Genomic DNA, 16773 nt, shown 5'->3' with positions numbered 1-16773 from the left:
TAACAAATATTTCAATTTTAGTAACGGAATTTCAGTGTTTGTGATTGTGTTCATAGGAATATTTGAGCATTTTTTTTCATTTCATTCAATATTATTAATGAACAATAGTACCACAAATTCGATTTTGTGGCTTTTTTATATATTGAATAACGTACGTGTGTTTCATATCATATGTACAGGAGAATATCTATTTATGTTCGGGTGTAAGGATATGTGTTAAAAGAAAAAAACGTGCAAAATATGTGCACACAACTACATGTTTAATAAACATTTATTTTTTTATAATTTTAAATTTCTCTTTTAAACTTTTGCTCAAATTTGTGGTTTATTCAATTATACCTTTCGTAGGTACAAAATGTTTATAGGTTTTTTCGCTAGCATGACAATTTTTAGCTGGCATTTTGGTGTCTGATCTTATAAAATCAATGATATTTTATATAATAGAGTTAGAACCGAAAAGCATTTGAACATGACATGTCTTTGTCATGTCTATGTAACACTAACAGCAATGCCCTGATCTTATTACATTGATGATATTTTGCATGCTTGTTCCGACTTTTTCCCGTCTAAGCAATGATCTACATTTCAAAAACTCTAAACTGAGGACACTTTTAAAAAAATATCATATTTTGTTCATGTTTGTCGTTTGAGATACAGTACTGTAAAACGCTGTTACTAAGGTCTCTCTCTAATACACACATACATATAGCCATATGTGAATATCAAACCAGATATTGGTGTTTTTGTGGTCTACATTCCAATTTAATTTTATTTTCACGTTTATACAACTTTATTAAATAATGATAATAACAATAGCAGCAATAGCAATTGTTAGAGAATAAATACGCCACAATTGAAAAAGAGCAGAAATGAGAAAAAACTACAAACAGCCAGCGTTGTCAACTTAATTGTTCTGACTATTTAGAATGATAGTTTAATAGGATAAAAATATAGAAGATAAAAATAGAACAATGAAGAAAAAAATAACTATTTTATTACCTAGACAAGGGTCAGTCTATTATAGGCCGTTACCCAGGCAAAAAAAGAACTTCCACGGAAGCGGAAAGGCTTGTCAAAGGAGGGATATTCTTTTATTTGATTCCAAACTCAGTAGATTTGAAGTCATTATCAGGAAGTAATTTGTGTGTTCATTTTTTGAAAGTTATATAGAAGTGCAATTATAGAATACAACTAATTTGACTAAATAATAAATAAAAAAATTTATCATTTAACTCCAAAATAAATTTGGTTAATACAAAAATTTTAGTACAAAAATTGTACCTTCAATTAAAAAAATGATTCTTTTGGCTTCTTTGGAAGTCACTTAATATCACTTCCACAGAAGTAAAAAAATCACTAAGTGCTACGTTTTAGTTTTACTGGATACTGGATGAAATTATGATTTAAATTCGTATAAACTATGTTATTCATTCAATAGTTAATGGGTTGGGTGGATTTCCTTAAAAGGGACCCTAGGGTCACATTTGGAAATTTATTAAGTATAAAAAGTTTAATCTTTGAATTTCATAAAAAATAAATATATACGGCAACGCTGACTACAAGTAATAAACATTACATTCACAAAACCAATATAAATGAAGCTCATAATAAACAAATACATACATCAATGCATCAATATTTTCACATACATACAGGTATAAATAAATGTAAATTATGTAGACAAATGAATGTTTTTTTTTTTTTGCAATAAGGAGCAACTCATATTTTAGTTATAGTTGAATATCTAATAAATCTAATGAATCCTTATATCGGTATACAATCTTATTATAAATACATCCTTAAGAGATATTTTTTCTTAATTGTAGGGATCTTACAATGAATAACGTTCGAAATTGAGGCCGTTTAATGGGTTATAAATCTGAGACTATTGGTGTAATTAAAGGTGGGCATATGACCTATATATATATGTATATAAGTATTTGTATATTAAAAATATATATTACTAAATATATCAGTAGATCCCTAATAAATTCATATACAATTGCTATTTACTATACAGTTGATGAGGCTCCATTGTTATTACAGTCATTATTTGTTATTGTTTATATTGAAAATTGTATTTATTTATCTGTATTCGCAGACTCATACATACGCAGTCTTGCACGAATGCACATTTATATATGAATTTTAGTATGTATTTATTGCTCATTTACTACAATAGTGTCATAACATAAAATTTGTAATTTTCATCATATACTATATTAAGCCATGTTTGGCTGTTTATCTGTCTGTCCATAAATATATTGAAATCATTTTTTTGACGAACCCAGATATCTGCGACCAACGATGAAAGTGTTGTTTTAATTTTCATTAATGCTTCTATTACTTAAAAGGTCTGTCGATTTTGCAAATTTTAATAAACAAATAGAAAAGTATAGTAGGGCATGACCGACTATGTGAAAGTCTTCAAGAGTAAGTATGTTAAAAATAACACAAAAGGGTTCAAATGGAGAGGTGTAAATATGAGCCTATTCTAATAAATAAGGGTAGAGCAATTTACGTCTAACGAAGAATTTAATCGTACTATTAGTGATTATAAGTAAATTTCGACTTTCAACTCATGTTCTGAATGAGGCCCGATTATTACCAAAATCGGCAGTGTCGTTTAAACTTCTGAAAGAGTAAGTGTTGCCGATTTTTGTTTGAAATAGAACATTTAACATAATTATAAGCCCAAAAGCCCTATTCGGGAGGACTGCTGTGTCGAGGGTTTTAAACCATTTTCAATAGCGCTCTTCCTTGGGCCAAGAGAAAATTATGTGCTTATTTTCATCAAATCAAATTATACTAAAAATTGCGAACTGTTGCATGTGCACAAGCTTTACATGGACACACAGACGGACAGACACTCAACTCAGAAAGTGGCTCTGCGCCAATTGGTATACTTTAAGGTGGGAGTAGGACCAATATTTTAGGTTTTACAAACATCAGCACAAACGCATAATACCCTCCCCACTATAGTGGTGTAGGGTATAAAAAGTCGTATCATAAAACAATTTTTTTTTTAGTTTTTCTGTTTTTTTTAGTTATGCTAATCTAGTGGCAAATGAGCGTTATGTATTTATAAATATTTATTTACATTCCTGCACATATTACATACATACATACATACATACATACATACATACATACATACATACATACATACATACATTGTTAGGCCATCAATTGTCCTAATTAATTAATAGGAAACTCTTGTTATAATTGTTCTTTAAAATCACAAAGCGCACAAAAAAAAATTAAATAATATAAATAGTTCATCATTGTTTTTTCTCCTGTTCTTACATTCGTGACTATTTTTTAAATTAAATTAATTGAATGATTTAATCGGAATTTTACATTTAATAACATTATAAGTGTTTAACAAAAATCTATAGATTTTTTTCGTTTGTTTTTAATTCACTTTGTGGTTAATAAATTTTAATAGATTTAATTTAACAAAAAAAAAAATAAAAATAAAAACAAAAGCAGAGAGTGACTTACCTGTTGTTATGTTGTGCATGAAAATTTCACGCATTAAGAGCAATTCATCTTCAGGAGCTGCAGACATTGCACCGAAAACATCATTCTCCGGCCAGACTTCTCTGAAAAAATGAAAAATATGAATACATAAATATTTATTTGGGATTTTCGAAGTTATTCTTGACTTAAAAAAAACGTAAAAAAATATACTGAAAATAATACATCCCCTCTACACTATATTAAGTGCTTAGTGATTTTACAGCACAAAATTCTAATACACATGAAAATTTTTGTTCATTAAACATCTATTCTTTTATATTATGAAAGTAATTTTGAAATTAATACCCTTTCTTAGATGTTATTTAATTATAATTATAATGTAACTAATACATCATTGATTAAAAATATGTCATATTATATACGAAATTTTCGTAAATATTACGAAAAAAAAGTAGTAACAAAAGATTAGTGTCGATTATAGTGAATCCAACACAATAATAAAACCACAATATTTAAAAACAAGTATAAATATACATAATCGGACATGGCCGACTTTATGATACCCTATTATTAAAAATGTGGATTATTTTAGATAGATGGCTGTAAGGGTAAATTGGACCATATTTCTATAAATTTTAGTAGAGAAATTTAAGTCACATCGAATTGTATGTAAAACTCATCGTATTGTCAGTTTTTACTTTGGCGAGACCTCCGCCTTGGTGTTATTGCAATCCCGGGGTATAAAGAGGTGGCCAATACCTCCAGTCTGACCGGGATTAAAAAATTGGTTACAGTCGACTGCTTGGCTTAGTCCTTGCATAGATTGCCAGAGCTCAGACCAGAGCACCGCATAATCTGGTACATTGGCTTTGATCGGTCCATGCACAAGTACTTTGCTGGAGTACTCGAGCTATCTAATCTCTGACCATTGAATGGCCTCTGTTGATTCGGCAACAGCAACAATAAGCCGTATTGATGGATCGTACATCGGTCCACCGGTTACGTCTCTAGGTGCTGTTGCCGAATCAACAGAGGCCATTCAATGGTCAGAGATTAGATAGCTCGAGTACTCCAGCAAAGTACTTGTGCATGGACCGATCAAAGCCAATGTACAAAAATTGTCACCTCAGTTCTTCATTGAAGAACAAAAGGGCGATGTTAGACCGTTCTCAAGTCAATCCAATAGATGAAAAAGACCACCGTAAGATAAGGCTCACGTTAAACTCTCGACATTTCTGTCAGTGTTTATAAGTTAATTTTGACCTTCAAGTCATTTTCTGAAGGGGAGGTTGTAAGGGGGATAGAGCCATATCGTTTTATAGACGTTTAAATGACACTAAACGTATATAAACTAAATACTAAAACAATAAACATAATTATGAATAGAAAAAATGGACCGATTCAAAAAAAAAATTATTACAACTTATGTGTAGAGTAAATGTCAGATTTCATCGAATTATGTTGAAAATTGCGACCTATAGCTTGCGCACAAGCCTTACATGGACACACATACTGACAAACAGACTGACAGAGCTAAATCGACTTAAACCCGATTCTGAGCCTATTGACACTTTAAGGCCCAATCTTTTTTGTGTTACAAACATCAAGACAAACATCAATATCCTCCTCTCTATAGTGGTATAGCTTTTATAATCATTAGTTTTCATGACGGAAGCCTTTATATTGCTATAGAATATCTTTGTTCAACCTTTATTTTGGGTTAATACTTAATTTTAAGAAATTTCTCTAATAAATACTATATTCTCATTATTTCTTAAGTAGAATCTGCTCAATTTTTTGTAAATTATCTCACCTTAGTTTTAACATCTTTTAATTAAAAAGCAAATTGTTCCCAATAGTCATACAAGTGCAAAAAAAAAAAAGAAGAAACCGAAACACAAATTACTCTTACACACTTACAGCATATCAGCAAGAATTGAGTATTCTGCTCCAAATAATTTTATGCGTTCTAAATAGCAATAGTTGTCACATTTAATGCTGATAAATCGTTATAGATGCTTGTTGCCCATTTTGCCAACAAGCGATAGAGGGTTTAAAAACATTTTTGCCAAAGAAAACTTGTGCAATTTATAATTTACTGGTACACTAACCCAAAGAACAAGTGCTGCTCTAAAATAAAAACTAAAAATTGCACCAAACAAGTTTTTTTTCTGCTCATATTTTATAATTAAATTTTAATGCTCATATCATTTAGTAACGAAATTTGCAGACTCCAAAATAAAAACTGAAGCATTAAGTTTATACCACACAAAAAAAAAATAAAAAAAAGTATTAAAACATCCAGCTTAATATGACATGAAACAAACAAGAGACACAAGGATAAACATTTTTATGTAAAAAGGACATAAAACATCAACCAAAAATAAAACGACAGAAAAAAAACAACTATAAATATATAATCGGGCAAGGTTGACAATATGAGATACACTTCACAAGTGATTATGTTTTAAAAAAATATTAAATTAAATTTTTTCTTTAATTCAGAAATATATGTTAACAACTTGTTGAAAAAGAAAGAGTTTCTTTAAAAGAGGTGTTGTATAAGGTCTGGGGTTAATATGGGTCTATCCCTATAAATTTCGTTAGAGTTATTTACGTCTACATTTAAACAGAATTTTATTATGATAACAGTGAATTTTGACCTTCATCTCATTTTCTGAAGAGGAGTTTTGTATAGCGGCTAGGGTCAAATGAGGCAGGATCATTACAAAAATTGGTAGTATCATTTCAACTATTCGGGGGTTACGGTTTTATGGGCGCTAGATCGATTTATTAAACTTAATTTAACCACATACTTTTCTTTTGATCCAAGGTCGAAGACAAGATCAAACGTACAGATGGTATACTTTAAGCTGTGTGTAAAACCAATACATTTGGTTGTTACAAACATCAGAACAAAAACATAATACCCTCCACATTATAGTAGTATAGGTACATGGAGCAGACAAAATGAACGTAAAGCATTAAAGTAAAGTTGAGCGCTTACAAAAATGCGTTTTAGTTTTATACACTCAAACAAGTAGTTGGTTAGAAACAATTGAACAGTGGGGGATGCAAGTACACAATAATATTAAAAATTTAAATTAATTAATGAATTCATTAATACAACTTTTTTCAATAAAATTTTATTTTGATAAAATTTATAGCTGTGATGAACGAAAATTCCCAGATAAACATTCATTACAAGTTAAGGCGTTAAAATGGTAAAATTGTTTCATTTTAATTCATCATTTTAACATAATCAGCAAAAACTCGGTAATGTGTTGTACTTCCATAACCACTTACTTTTCAATGACTATATACTTTCCGTCTACATTACTTTGAAGTACTTAAGTAATGACTTTCTTTTAATCTGAAAAAGAAGTACTTTATTTTCGTCTTAAGAATTGTGTTTTATAAAAAGGAAAACAACGTTAACTTTGTATTTGAAAACCATTATTTGCTAAGCAATGGTGCAGTGAATAGAACATTTAACTAACAAACCGAAGTCCCTGGTTCATATTTTCACTGGCTCCTTTTTATTATTAAAAACAAAACAATTTACTCAACAACTTCTTTGTAAAAATATACTTCTTTAACTGCCTATTTGTAAGCGAGCGTAGAAGAACTTGCCTCCCATGACATCACCGTGGTAAAATAATGAGTTAAAATGCTATTGAAGAAGTAATAAAAAGAGGTTTTATTAGCATTTTAACTCATTACTTTTCAATGTAAGTTTTTCCTGGGCATTGATGTCATTGGATGCAAATACTTTACACAATCGCTTATAAGTTATTAAAAAAATCATTCAATATAAATTGTGTGAGAAAGCATATACAGATTATATATCTTAAAGTAAAAGCTGACTTATGAATTATAATGTATTTCGATAAAACATAAACATATAAAACGAACATTTGGAATTGTTCTTGATTTCCCTAAGTTTTCTGTAAAAACATGGAGTTAGATAGTTTTCGATAGAAAAATTATCCTAAGAAAACCGCAGTTCTCTCAAGCGCAGATCATTCTGTAGCTTATTGGCGTCGATTATTTTATATTTTTCCAAAAACAGCAAATTTAATATTTTTCATCCTTGTACGATAACTTTTCTTCAAAACTGTTTACTTTCTATCCACACGATAACAATACCGCCAACTACATATTAAAATGTTTTTCAAAATAGTGTATACCGTATAGTGGAGTTAATCCTTATGTAACACATCCCACTATATGTACGTTCGTACACAAAAAAATAAATAAATCCTTTTTGCTATCCTTATTACCTCCAAGCCAATTCTCTTACTATAGAACTCAACTAACATTCGTTTGTATCCAATAACTGGATTTTGTTTTTAAAGTAGGCAGCTGGGAGAGGTAGAAGAAGATTTTGCATTTATTTTTAATATAATATTGTATTTGGTGTAGTACATTCACCAGTCACACGTGACAATGTGATGTGGCATTGCAGCGGAATTTTAAATGTTGTGTCTTGTTATAGTTGTATACAATCTTTGGCAAATAACATAGAGAGACGACACGTTTTAAATTTTGTTAGTTTTTTTTTTTTTTTTTTTGTTATTTTGGTTTAAACTACAACACAAGTCGGTAATTTTTTCTTGTTGGTTTTATATGAACGTTGGTAAAATTTAAAATTTTTTGTTTATTTTATTTTTTTCCTTGTAAAATTTTCTTTTATTTACTAGTAGAGTTTATGTGTGAATAGAAAGGATCCTTTACTAGAAGCGAAACATTATTGTGTATATGGTTACTAGGGAGAGATTTTTAAATTAAATTAAAGGTTTGTGTATACAGCGGAGAATAGAAAACAAGTTTTTAAAAAATAATATGTCCCAGAATAGATTATACAGAAATGTTTATGAAAGTTTTTTATTGTATCTTAATACTCGAAAATTTTCTAATGTCTCAAAGTTTTTAAAAAGAAAAGAAATTTTCTAATGTTTTTTTTTTTAGAAAATATGTTTCGAAAATTTTCAAATGATTTCTATAAAAAACGGAAATTTTCTTAAGAATGCCGCTAACCAAACATTTTTTTATAGAAAGTTTATTTCTCAAAGTTTCTATCAAAAGTATCGTGAATTTCTTTATTAGAAAACTGTTATCCGAAAATATTCTACAATTTTTCAATTCAAAATTATTTCAAATTTATATAAATTATTTCAAAATTATATTCAAATTTATTTCACATTTTTATTTATAGAAAACATTTACTACAAATTTTTATAGAAAACCTGTTGATTAAAGAAAGTTTTTTAAAGAAAACTGGTGTATAATAGTTTTTTGAAACTTATTCCGAAATTTCTCTAAAGAAATGTGAAGCGATAATGGGTTGTACTACAATAACCATTTACTTTTCAATAACTACTATTTACCGTCTGCATTACTTTAAGGAACTCTAGTAACGAATTAATTTTTATGTGATATAGAACTACTTAATTTTCAGCTTTTCATTTTGTTTGCAAATTTTATATTATATTCTCACTGGCTCCTTTTCATAATTAAAAATAAAACAACTTACTAAACAACTTATTTATAAGCGATGTTAGAAGTACTTCTTTAACTCTATATTTGTAAGCGTGCGTAGAAGTATGTATTTACCACCAACGAAATCACCGTGTTAAAATAATGACGGTGTCTCCTTTCATAATTAAAAACAAAACAACTTACTAAACAACTTATTTATAAGCGATATTAGAAGTACTTCTTTAACTCTATATTTGTAAGCGTGCATAGAAGTATGTATTTACCACCAATGACATCACCGTGTTAAAATAATGTGTAATGAATAATGCTAATGAAGAAGTAGTGAAGGGAGTTTTCAACTTATTACTTTTTAATACAATATTTTTCTTCAAAGGTTTTTGGAAAACTATTGACTTCAAATTGTATATAAAAAAAGATTTTTTGAACAAAGAAAATTTATGTGCAAAACCTTTACATAAATGCAACACAAATATGTAAAACTCTTCCGGTATAAAGATTTCAGATACAAAAAAAAAAATATCACCCTAATTTTTGAACGGCTGCGAATATAGAGTCCTATTGCTTTGCTTAAGAAAATAAAATAGGTTCGCTTTAAAACAGAAGAACTTTAACAGAACTGTTAAGTATCATTTCAAGGTTAACCCCCCATAACCCAACATAGGTGATAATTCTGAAAGATATTCCTGAGCATTCACAATAATTTCACTCAAACAAAGCCACAAGGGAACATATAAGGAGTGAGATCGAAAAATTCTTAACACACGTTTTTCATTACATTTTTCAACCAAAGTATTATTTGATTTTTTTTTATCAAGTTACCTTTGAAAAACATGTCAGTTATTATGTGTAATGTCAATTATATTAATTTTTTTGTTAAACTGATTAAAATGAGTGACCAGAAAAAAGTGCGTACTGAAATTATTAAATATTTTCAACTAAACCCAACTTGGTCTTACAAAAAGTTGGCCAAGCATACAAAGGTCTGCCGTCAAACTGTTTCCAATGTTATTAAACAGTACTGGGAAAACTTGTCAGTTGATAGAAAACCTGGTTCAGGTAGAAGGAATGGTCTACATGATGTTTCTAAAGCCTTATTATGTGACCTTAAACCATCGTTTTATCAAATTTTGCATGAACAACTTAACTCGTAAAGAATGCAACTATCTATGGAACAATTTATGGAACTCATATGACGACGATATTGCTACATCTACACACAAGATTATATTTTATAAAGTGTGGCATATATTTAACAGTATTCATGTTTTTTTTTTTCAAAAAAAAAAAAATAATAAAAATGTCAACAACAAAAAACAAGCTACAATCACATCAACTTAATTAAACGGTTCGTTCCAGTTAGTTTGTTACTTTCCTTTAACGGCTTCTAGTCGTTGTTGACTCAAAAAATATAGAGTAGAATAGTGAAGAAAAATAAGAAAAAACATACCTTAATTTTAACTCCACATAGAAGGTTGAACTGAATTTTACGGCAACATCAACATGAAGATGTTGGTATGTGTATATTTTTAAATAAAACTTCACTATCACTAACTAAACTCTAGCAAAAATTTATACATTTACACATGCACACACACAATCCTTAAATATCATTTAGCATGCATTGATGCAATAGAAATTAGAGAGAAACAGTGTGTTTGTTGGAACTCCTCTGCATGCACAACATGCCTGAAATGCATGAGATGATGAAAGTATAACAAACAATTTCCGCCATATCAACAAAAACACACTCACTTTATATCACACAAATATATCCACAATCTTATAGTCACACGTCCTTGTTCACATGGGCATATTTACAGACGGACAAGATTCGTTTTTTTTTCTTAACAAGAAGGTGTATTTTATTTGACTCTTTATTTTCATATTACGAGCATTGCCTTAGTTGTGCAAGTTACAAGATTCAGTAGAAATTTATTTTAAGATAATAAAAATAAAGGATGTCAGTGCTAACGCAGTTCATGATGGGTATAGTGGGAAAACTATGAGGAAACTTTGTAGATTCTATTAATAGAAGCGTCTCAAAAAATTTTTATGAAAAATCTTTTTTTTACAGAAAACTTAAGTCCGAAAAAAATAAAACTTCTAAAAAAGTAGTATAAAGCCTTTTACTGAACTAATGAACCATTGATTTCTAAAGAAAACTAATGACATAATGCTTTTTTTAGAAGACTAAAATTTAAAAGAGTTATAGAGAAAATTAAAGATCAAGTTTCTAAATAAAATTTATGGCCCAACGTTTTCAGTAGAGAAATGTCTACCAAAAGCTTTCTATAGAAAACTAATAAACGAAAACTTTCTAAAAAAAACAAAAAACAAATAAAAAAAACCAAATAACTGAAAGTTTTTTGTAGGAACTAATAACAGAATGTTTTCTATAGGAAACTAATAACCAAAAGCTTTTTATAAAAAACCTAATCTATAGTTTTCTCTAGAAATATAATAACCGAAAGCTTTAGGTTAAAGCAAATAACCTAAAGCTTTTTAGAGAAAAATAATTAAAAAAAAAATAATCCAAGATTTTCTATAAAAAACTAGTAACCGAAAGTGTTCTATAGAAAATTAATGATCGAAAACTTTCTACAAAAAATTAAAATCACAATATTGTCTGGGAAAATTAGTAACTGAAATTTTTCTTTAGAAAACTAGTAATCGAAAGCTTTCTATAGAAAATAAGTAAACAAAAGTTTTTAATAAGTAGTAAACTAGTAATCAAAAGCTTTTTATAATAACAGGAAGTTTTCTATAGAAATCTAACAATCAGAAGTTTACTTTAGAAATCGAATAAACAAAAGTTTTCTATTGAAAACTATTAACCGAAAAGCTTCTTATAAAAAAATAAAAATCAATAGTTTTTTATAGAGATCTAGTAACCGAAAGCTTTCCATTAAAACATATAGCCTAAAGTTATTAGTTCTCCGTAAGAAAGTTGTTTATAAAACGGAAAGTTTTCTATATATATCTAATAATCGAAATTGTTCTTTAGAAATCGAATAACCGAAAGTTTAAAATAAAACTAAAAATGTATAGTTTTCTATAGAAATTTAAAAGCCGAAAGCTTTCCATAAAAACAAATAACCTGAAGCTTTCTAAAGAAAAAGAATAACCGAAATTAATTGAAGATTTTCTATAGTAAAGTAGTTATCGAAAGTTTTCTATAGAAAACTATAACCGAAAGCGTTTAATAAAAAACTAGTTCAAAATACCAAAGACGAAACATTTTTGCAGAAGATTTCTGACGATCGAAGAATAATAAGAACCAAATGCTTTTAATAGAAAACTAATGACGTCGAGTGTTTCCCAAAATACTAACTGATTTCTATAAAACCGTAGAAAGTAGAAAGTGCTTGAAAAGTTTCCTTATAAAAAACTAATACCAACAATTTTCACTTATGTATTTCTCCTTCCAGTTACTACGTTCCTGTATCATGTTATAGTGGCAAATTAGACACTAAGCACAATATTTATGTTTGTGTTTTATGTCAGTGTTCGAAAGCGATAGTGCGTCTAAAATATACAACTCGTATGTTTTTTTTTCTTCTCTTTATTAAAGAACGTTGCGCTGGCTTTATTGAATGTTGTTGGCAGAGTTGTGTTTTATAGTGTTGTGTATGATTGTGTGATATTGCATTCGAGAAAATTTATATTCTAACATGTTTATGTTTAAAATACTAAAACCAAAATCAGAAATTAAACATGGGTGTTTGAAAGGAAAATATATGTATGTATATAGCGGGAGTATAAAGTTAACTTTTACACCTTAAATGTGTTGTTGCATGCAACACTAAATTACAGATTTTCACAAACTGTAATGGTTTTGTATGCATATATTAGAAATTTATTTGAAATTTACTATATAAAGGAAAAACAATGTTCAGAACCTCTGCTTAATGCTCTATTCCCTCCTGTTGAATTTTCAATTTTTTTTCTTTTGGTCTGTATGGATAGATATTTGTATGTAGTTAATAACATGCATTTATTGATTTTCAAGTTTCAGATTGTATACCACGTATAATTTGGCGTGTTTTTGAATGTGTGTGTGTGTAATCTGTTTTACTTTTACCTGTCTCTGGAAATATCCTTTTCTCATATATAACTCCCATACATTCAAATGAATCCATATATGAATATGCTGTTAATTAAAACATGTTCGTAAATTATGGAGCATAAAATCTGCTCACTTTTCCATAAAACCTCCATAATTTGCATTATTTAGTATTTTGCTTTGTTCTTGTTTTTCTACCAGAAACTTTTGGTGTTTAAAATAAAAGCAATTTTTAAGCTTAAGAAGATGCAAATAATATCGATTTGTACAAATTACATAAAACTGGTGATAAGAAAAAAATATATTTCAAATCGAAGCCAGAAGTTAGTTGATTAGTTAGTTAGTTAGTTAGATATTTCCCGTTTATTATTTGCTTGCTATACATATTTATATTCCAACACAATGTACGGCAACTGAGAAAAGACAAATGCGTTGAATTCTGAAAGTTATAAATGTTTTGAGTGACAGTTCAAGGATATAAATATTTCCAAGTCATTTAATTATGACATCATTAAAATCTTCCACCTGATAAACATAAATTATATAAAAATAAATTTTACTCTGGCGTCCTCTCTCTCTCTCTTTTACACACACACACACATAAACTTATAAAACAATAAATTTTATTTACAATTTTTTACCCACTCACTGTAAGTAGTAGTTTGTTGAATAATGCTTCATTATTATTTTGATGCTTTAATCCTTTCATCAGAATAGTTTCAGCAACAACGGAAATAATAATAATAATACTTTTAGCAACAGTAATGATATTAAAAAACAACAACACAACCACAAAGTAATAACTTATATAAGGGATGACGTTTGTAAGTTTTAAATACAATTGCTGGTCCTCCAAGCTACCAGTCAGTCACCACAATTATATAAAACTTTACATTTATATGTGACGAAGAAAAATATAAACATTTATTTAAAAATCTCAAGAGTTTTATATCAGAGAATGTTTTACCAGTTATAAAATATAAGTAGTTTACAGCAATATTTACATGATAGTCCTGTCAATTTTCAAACTTACTTACACTTTAAAATATCATTTGCTCAACAATAAGTTTGATGAAATAAAATAATTCTTGAAATTCTGCATTAAAGCATATATGCTTTAATGCAGACTCTTTACCAAATATATTCATTGTCATAAAGACATCTTAATAATTCCATATTTCAGTGACTTTTGATAAATTATCATTTTGTCAACATTCTCATCACTATCAGTAGGATTTCTTATAAATCTTTGTTATTTTTTTTTCTACCAATAATTTATTCTCTTCTGAGAACGCAGGCTTTCGCCAAAGCACTGCATTGATAAATGTCCACAATTTGTGGTGCTGCACAATCCAATACCAACAAAAATTAAGCAAAATGAGAGAATATAAAGAAGAAATTATATTATGAAATAATTTCGTCTGTGACATGTGATACATGTCGACAATAAAACATGAATTGAATGCGTGAATGCACGTAATTAATTGTCATATTTATATGTATGTGTAGTTGCAACAATGTATGATTGCAGTTGCATTCACAACAACTAACAAAAAGAACTATAAGGACGAAATTTAAGCCTCTTGGCATTACAATGCAATTTCACCAATGACACATTTTAATGAAAGACAAAAACATTAACAAAAAGCAAAAAATACAAAATAATTGAAAAAGAAGATTAAATAAAAAAGAATATGGAAAATATATTTATTACACAAAAGATTGACAAAATGTAAAAAAAGCTTTTGTGAATTTATTTTCAAAACAACAATGCAAACAAGGATTGAAAATTGAAATTCGAAGCAATCATGATATTGAATCCTGTCCAATTTATAGTCTAGTCTATAGTCTAGTCTATAGTCTAGTCTATAGTCTGGTCTATAGTCTAGCCTATAGTCTAGTCTGTAGACAGGTCTATAGTCTAGCCTATAATATAGTCTATAGTCTGGTCTATAGTCTAGTCTATAGTCTGTCTATAGTCTGGACTATAGTCTAGTCTATAGTCTGGTCTATAGACTAGCCTACATTCTAGCCTATAGTCTAGCCTATAGTCTAGCCTATAGTCTAGCCTATAGTCTAGTCTAAAGTCTTGTTTATAGTCTAGCATATAGTCTAGTCTATAGTCTAATCTATAGTCTAGCCTATGGTCTAGGCTGAAGTCTAGTCTAGTCTATAGTCTAGTCTATAGTGTAGTCTATAGTCTAGTCTATAGTCTAGTCTATAGTCTAGTCTATAGTCTAGTCTATAGTCTAGTCTATAGTCTAGTCTATAGTCTAGTCTATAGTCTAGTCTATAGTCTAGTCTATAGTCTAGTCTATAGTCTAGTCTATAGTCTAGTCTATAGTCTAGTCTATAGTCTAGTCTATAGTCTAGTCTATAGTCTAGTCTATAGTCTAGTCTATAGTCTAGTCTATAGTCTAGTCTATAGTCTAGTCTATAGTCTAGTCTATAGTCTAGTCTATAGTCTAGTCTATAGTCTAGTCTATAGTCTAGTCTATAGTCTAGTCTATAGTCTAGTCTATAGTCTAGTCTATAGTCTAGTCTATAGTCTAGTCTATAGTCTAGTCTATAGTCTAGTCTATAGTCTAGTCTATAGTCTAGTCTATAGTCTAGTCTATAGTCTAGTCTATAGTCTAGTCTATAGTCTAGTCTATAGTCTAGTCTATAGTCTAGTCTATAGTCTAGTCTATAGTCTAGTCTATAGTCTAGTCTATAGTCTAGTCTATAGTCTAGTCTATAGTCTAGTCTATAGTCTAGTCTATATAGTCTAGTCTATAGTCTAGTCTATAGTCTAGTCTATAGTCTAGTCTATAGTCTAGTCTATAGTCTAGTCTATAGTCTAGTCTATAGTCTAGTCTATAGTCTAGTCTATAGTCTAGTCTATAGTCTAGTCTATAGTCTAGTCTATAGTCTAGTCTATAGTCTAGTCTATAGTCTAGTCTATAGTCTAGTCTATAGTCTAGTCTATAGTCTAGTCTATAGTCTAGTCTATAGTCTAGTCTATAGTCTAGTCTATAGTCTAGTCTATAGTCTAGTCTATAGTCTAGTCTATAGTCTAGTCTATAGTCTAGTCTATAGTCTAGTCTATAGTCTAGTCTATAGTCTAGTCTATAGTCTAGTCTATAGTCTAGTCTATAGTCTAGTCTATAGTCTAGTCTATAGTCTAGTCTATAGTCTAGTCTATAGTCTAGTCTATAGTCTAGTCTATAGTCTAGTCTATAGTCTAGTCTATAGTCTAGTCTATAGTCTAGTCTATAGTCTAGTCTATAGTCTAGTCTATAGTCTAGTCTATAGTCTAGTCTATAGTCTAGTCTATAGTCTAGTCTATAGTCTAGTCTATAGTCTAGTCTATAGTCTAGTCTATAGTCTAGTCTATAGTCAAGTCTATAGTCTATAGTCTAGTCTAGTCTAGTCTATAGTCTAGTCTATAGTCTAGTCTATAGTCAAGTCTATAGTCTAGTCTATAGTCTAGTCTATAGTCTAGTCTATAGTCTAGTCCATAGTCTAGTCCATAGTCTAGTCTATAGTCTAGTCTATAGTCTAGTCTTCTATAGTCTAGTCTATCTAGTCTATAGTCTAGTCTATAGTCTAGTCTATAGTCTAGTCTATAGTCTAGTCTATAGTCTAGTCTATAGTCTAGTCTATAGTCTAGTCTATAGTCTAGTCTATAGTCTAGTCTATAGTCTAGTCTATAGTCTAGTTTATAGTCTAGTCTATAGTCTAGT

General features: G+C 29.1%; 1 protein-coding gene across 1 annotated transcript in view; it reads right to left on the bottom strand.

The window, feature by feature from the left end:
* LOC111684763 (protein timeless homolog) overlaps positions 1-16773 on the bottom strand; it is a 274262-nt gene that overhangs the window by 187405 nt on the left and 70084 nt on the right. The window contains exon 11 of the mRNA XM_046950333.1: positions 3505-3605. Coding sequence (XP_046806289.1) covers positions 3505-3605 — 101 coding nt within the window. The remainder of the gene's footprint in view (positions 1-3504; positions 3606-16773) is intronic.

The sequence above is a fragment of the Lucilia cuprina genome, chromosome 4 (assembly GCF_022045245.1).
Source record: "Lucilia cuprina isolate Lc7/37 chromosome 4, ASM2204524v1, whole genome shotgun sequence".
Classification (NCBI taxonomy): domain Eukaryota; kingdom Metazoa; phylum Arthropoda; class Insecta; order Diptera; family Calliphoridae; genus Lucilia; species Lucilia cuprina.
This window is presented reverse-complemented; position numbering and strand designations above follow the sequence as displayed.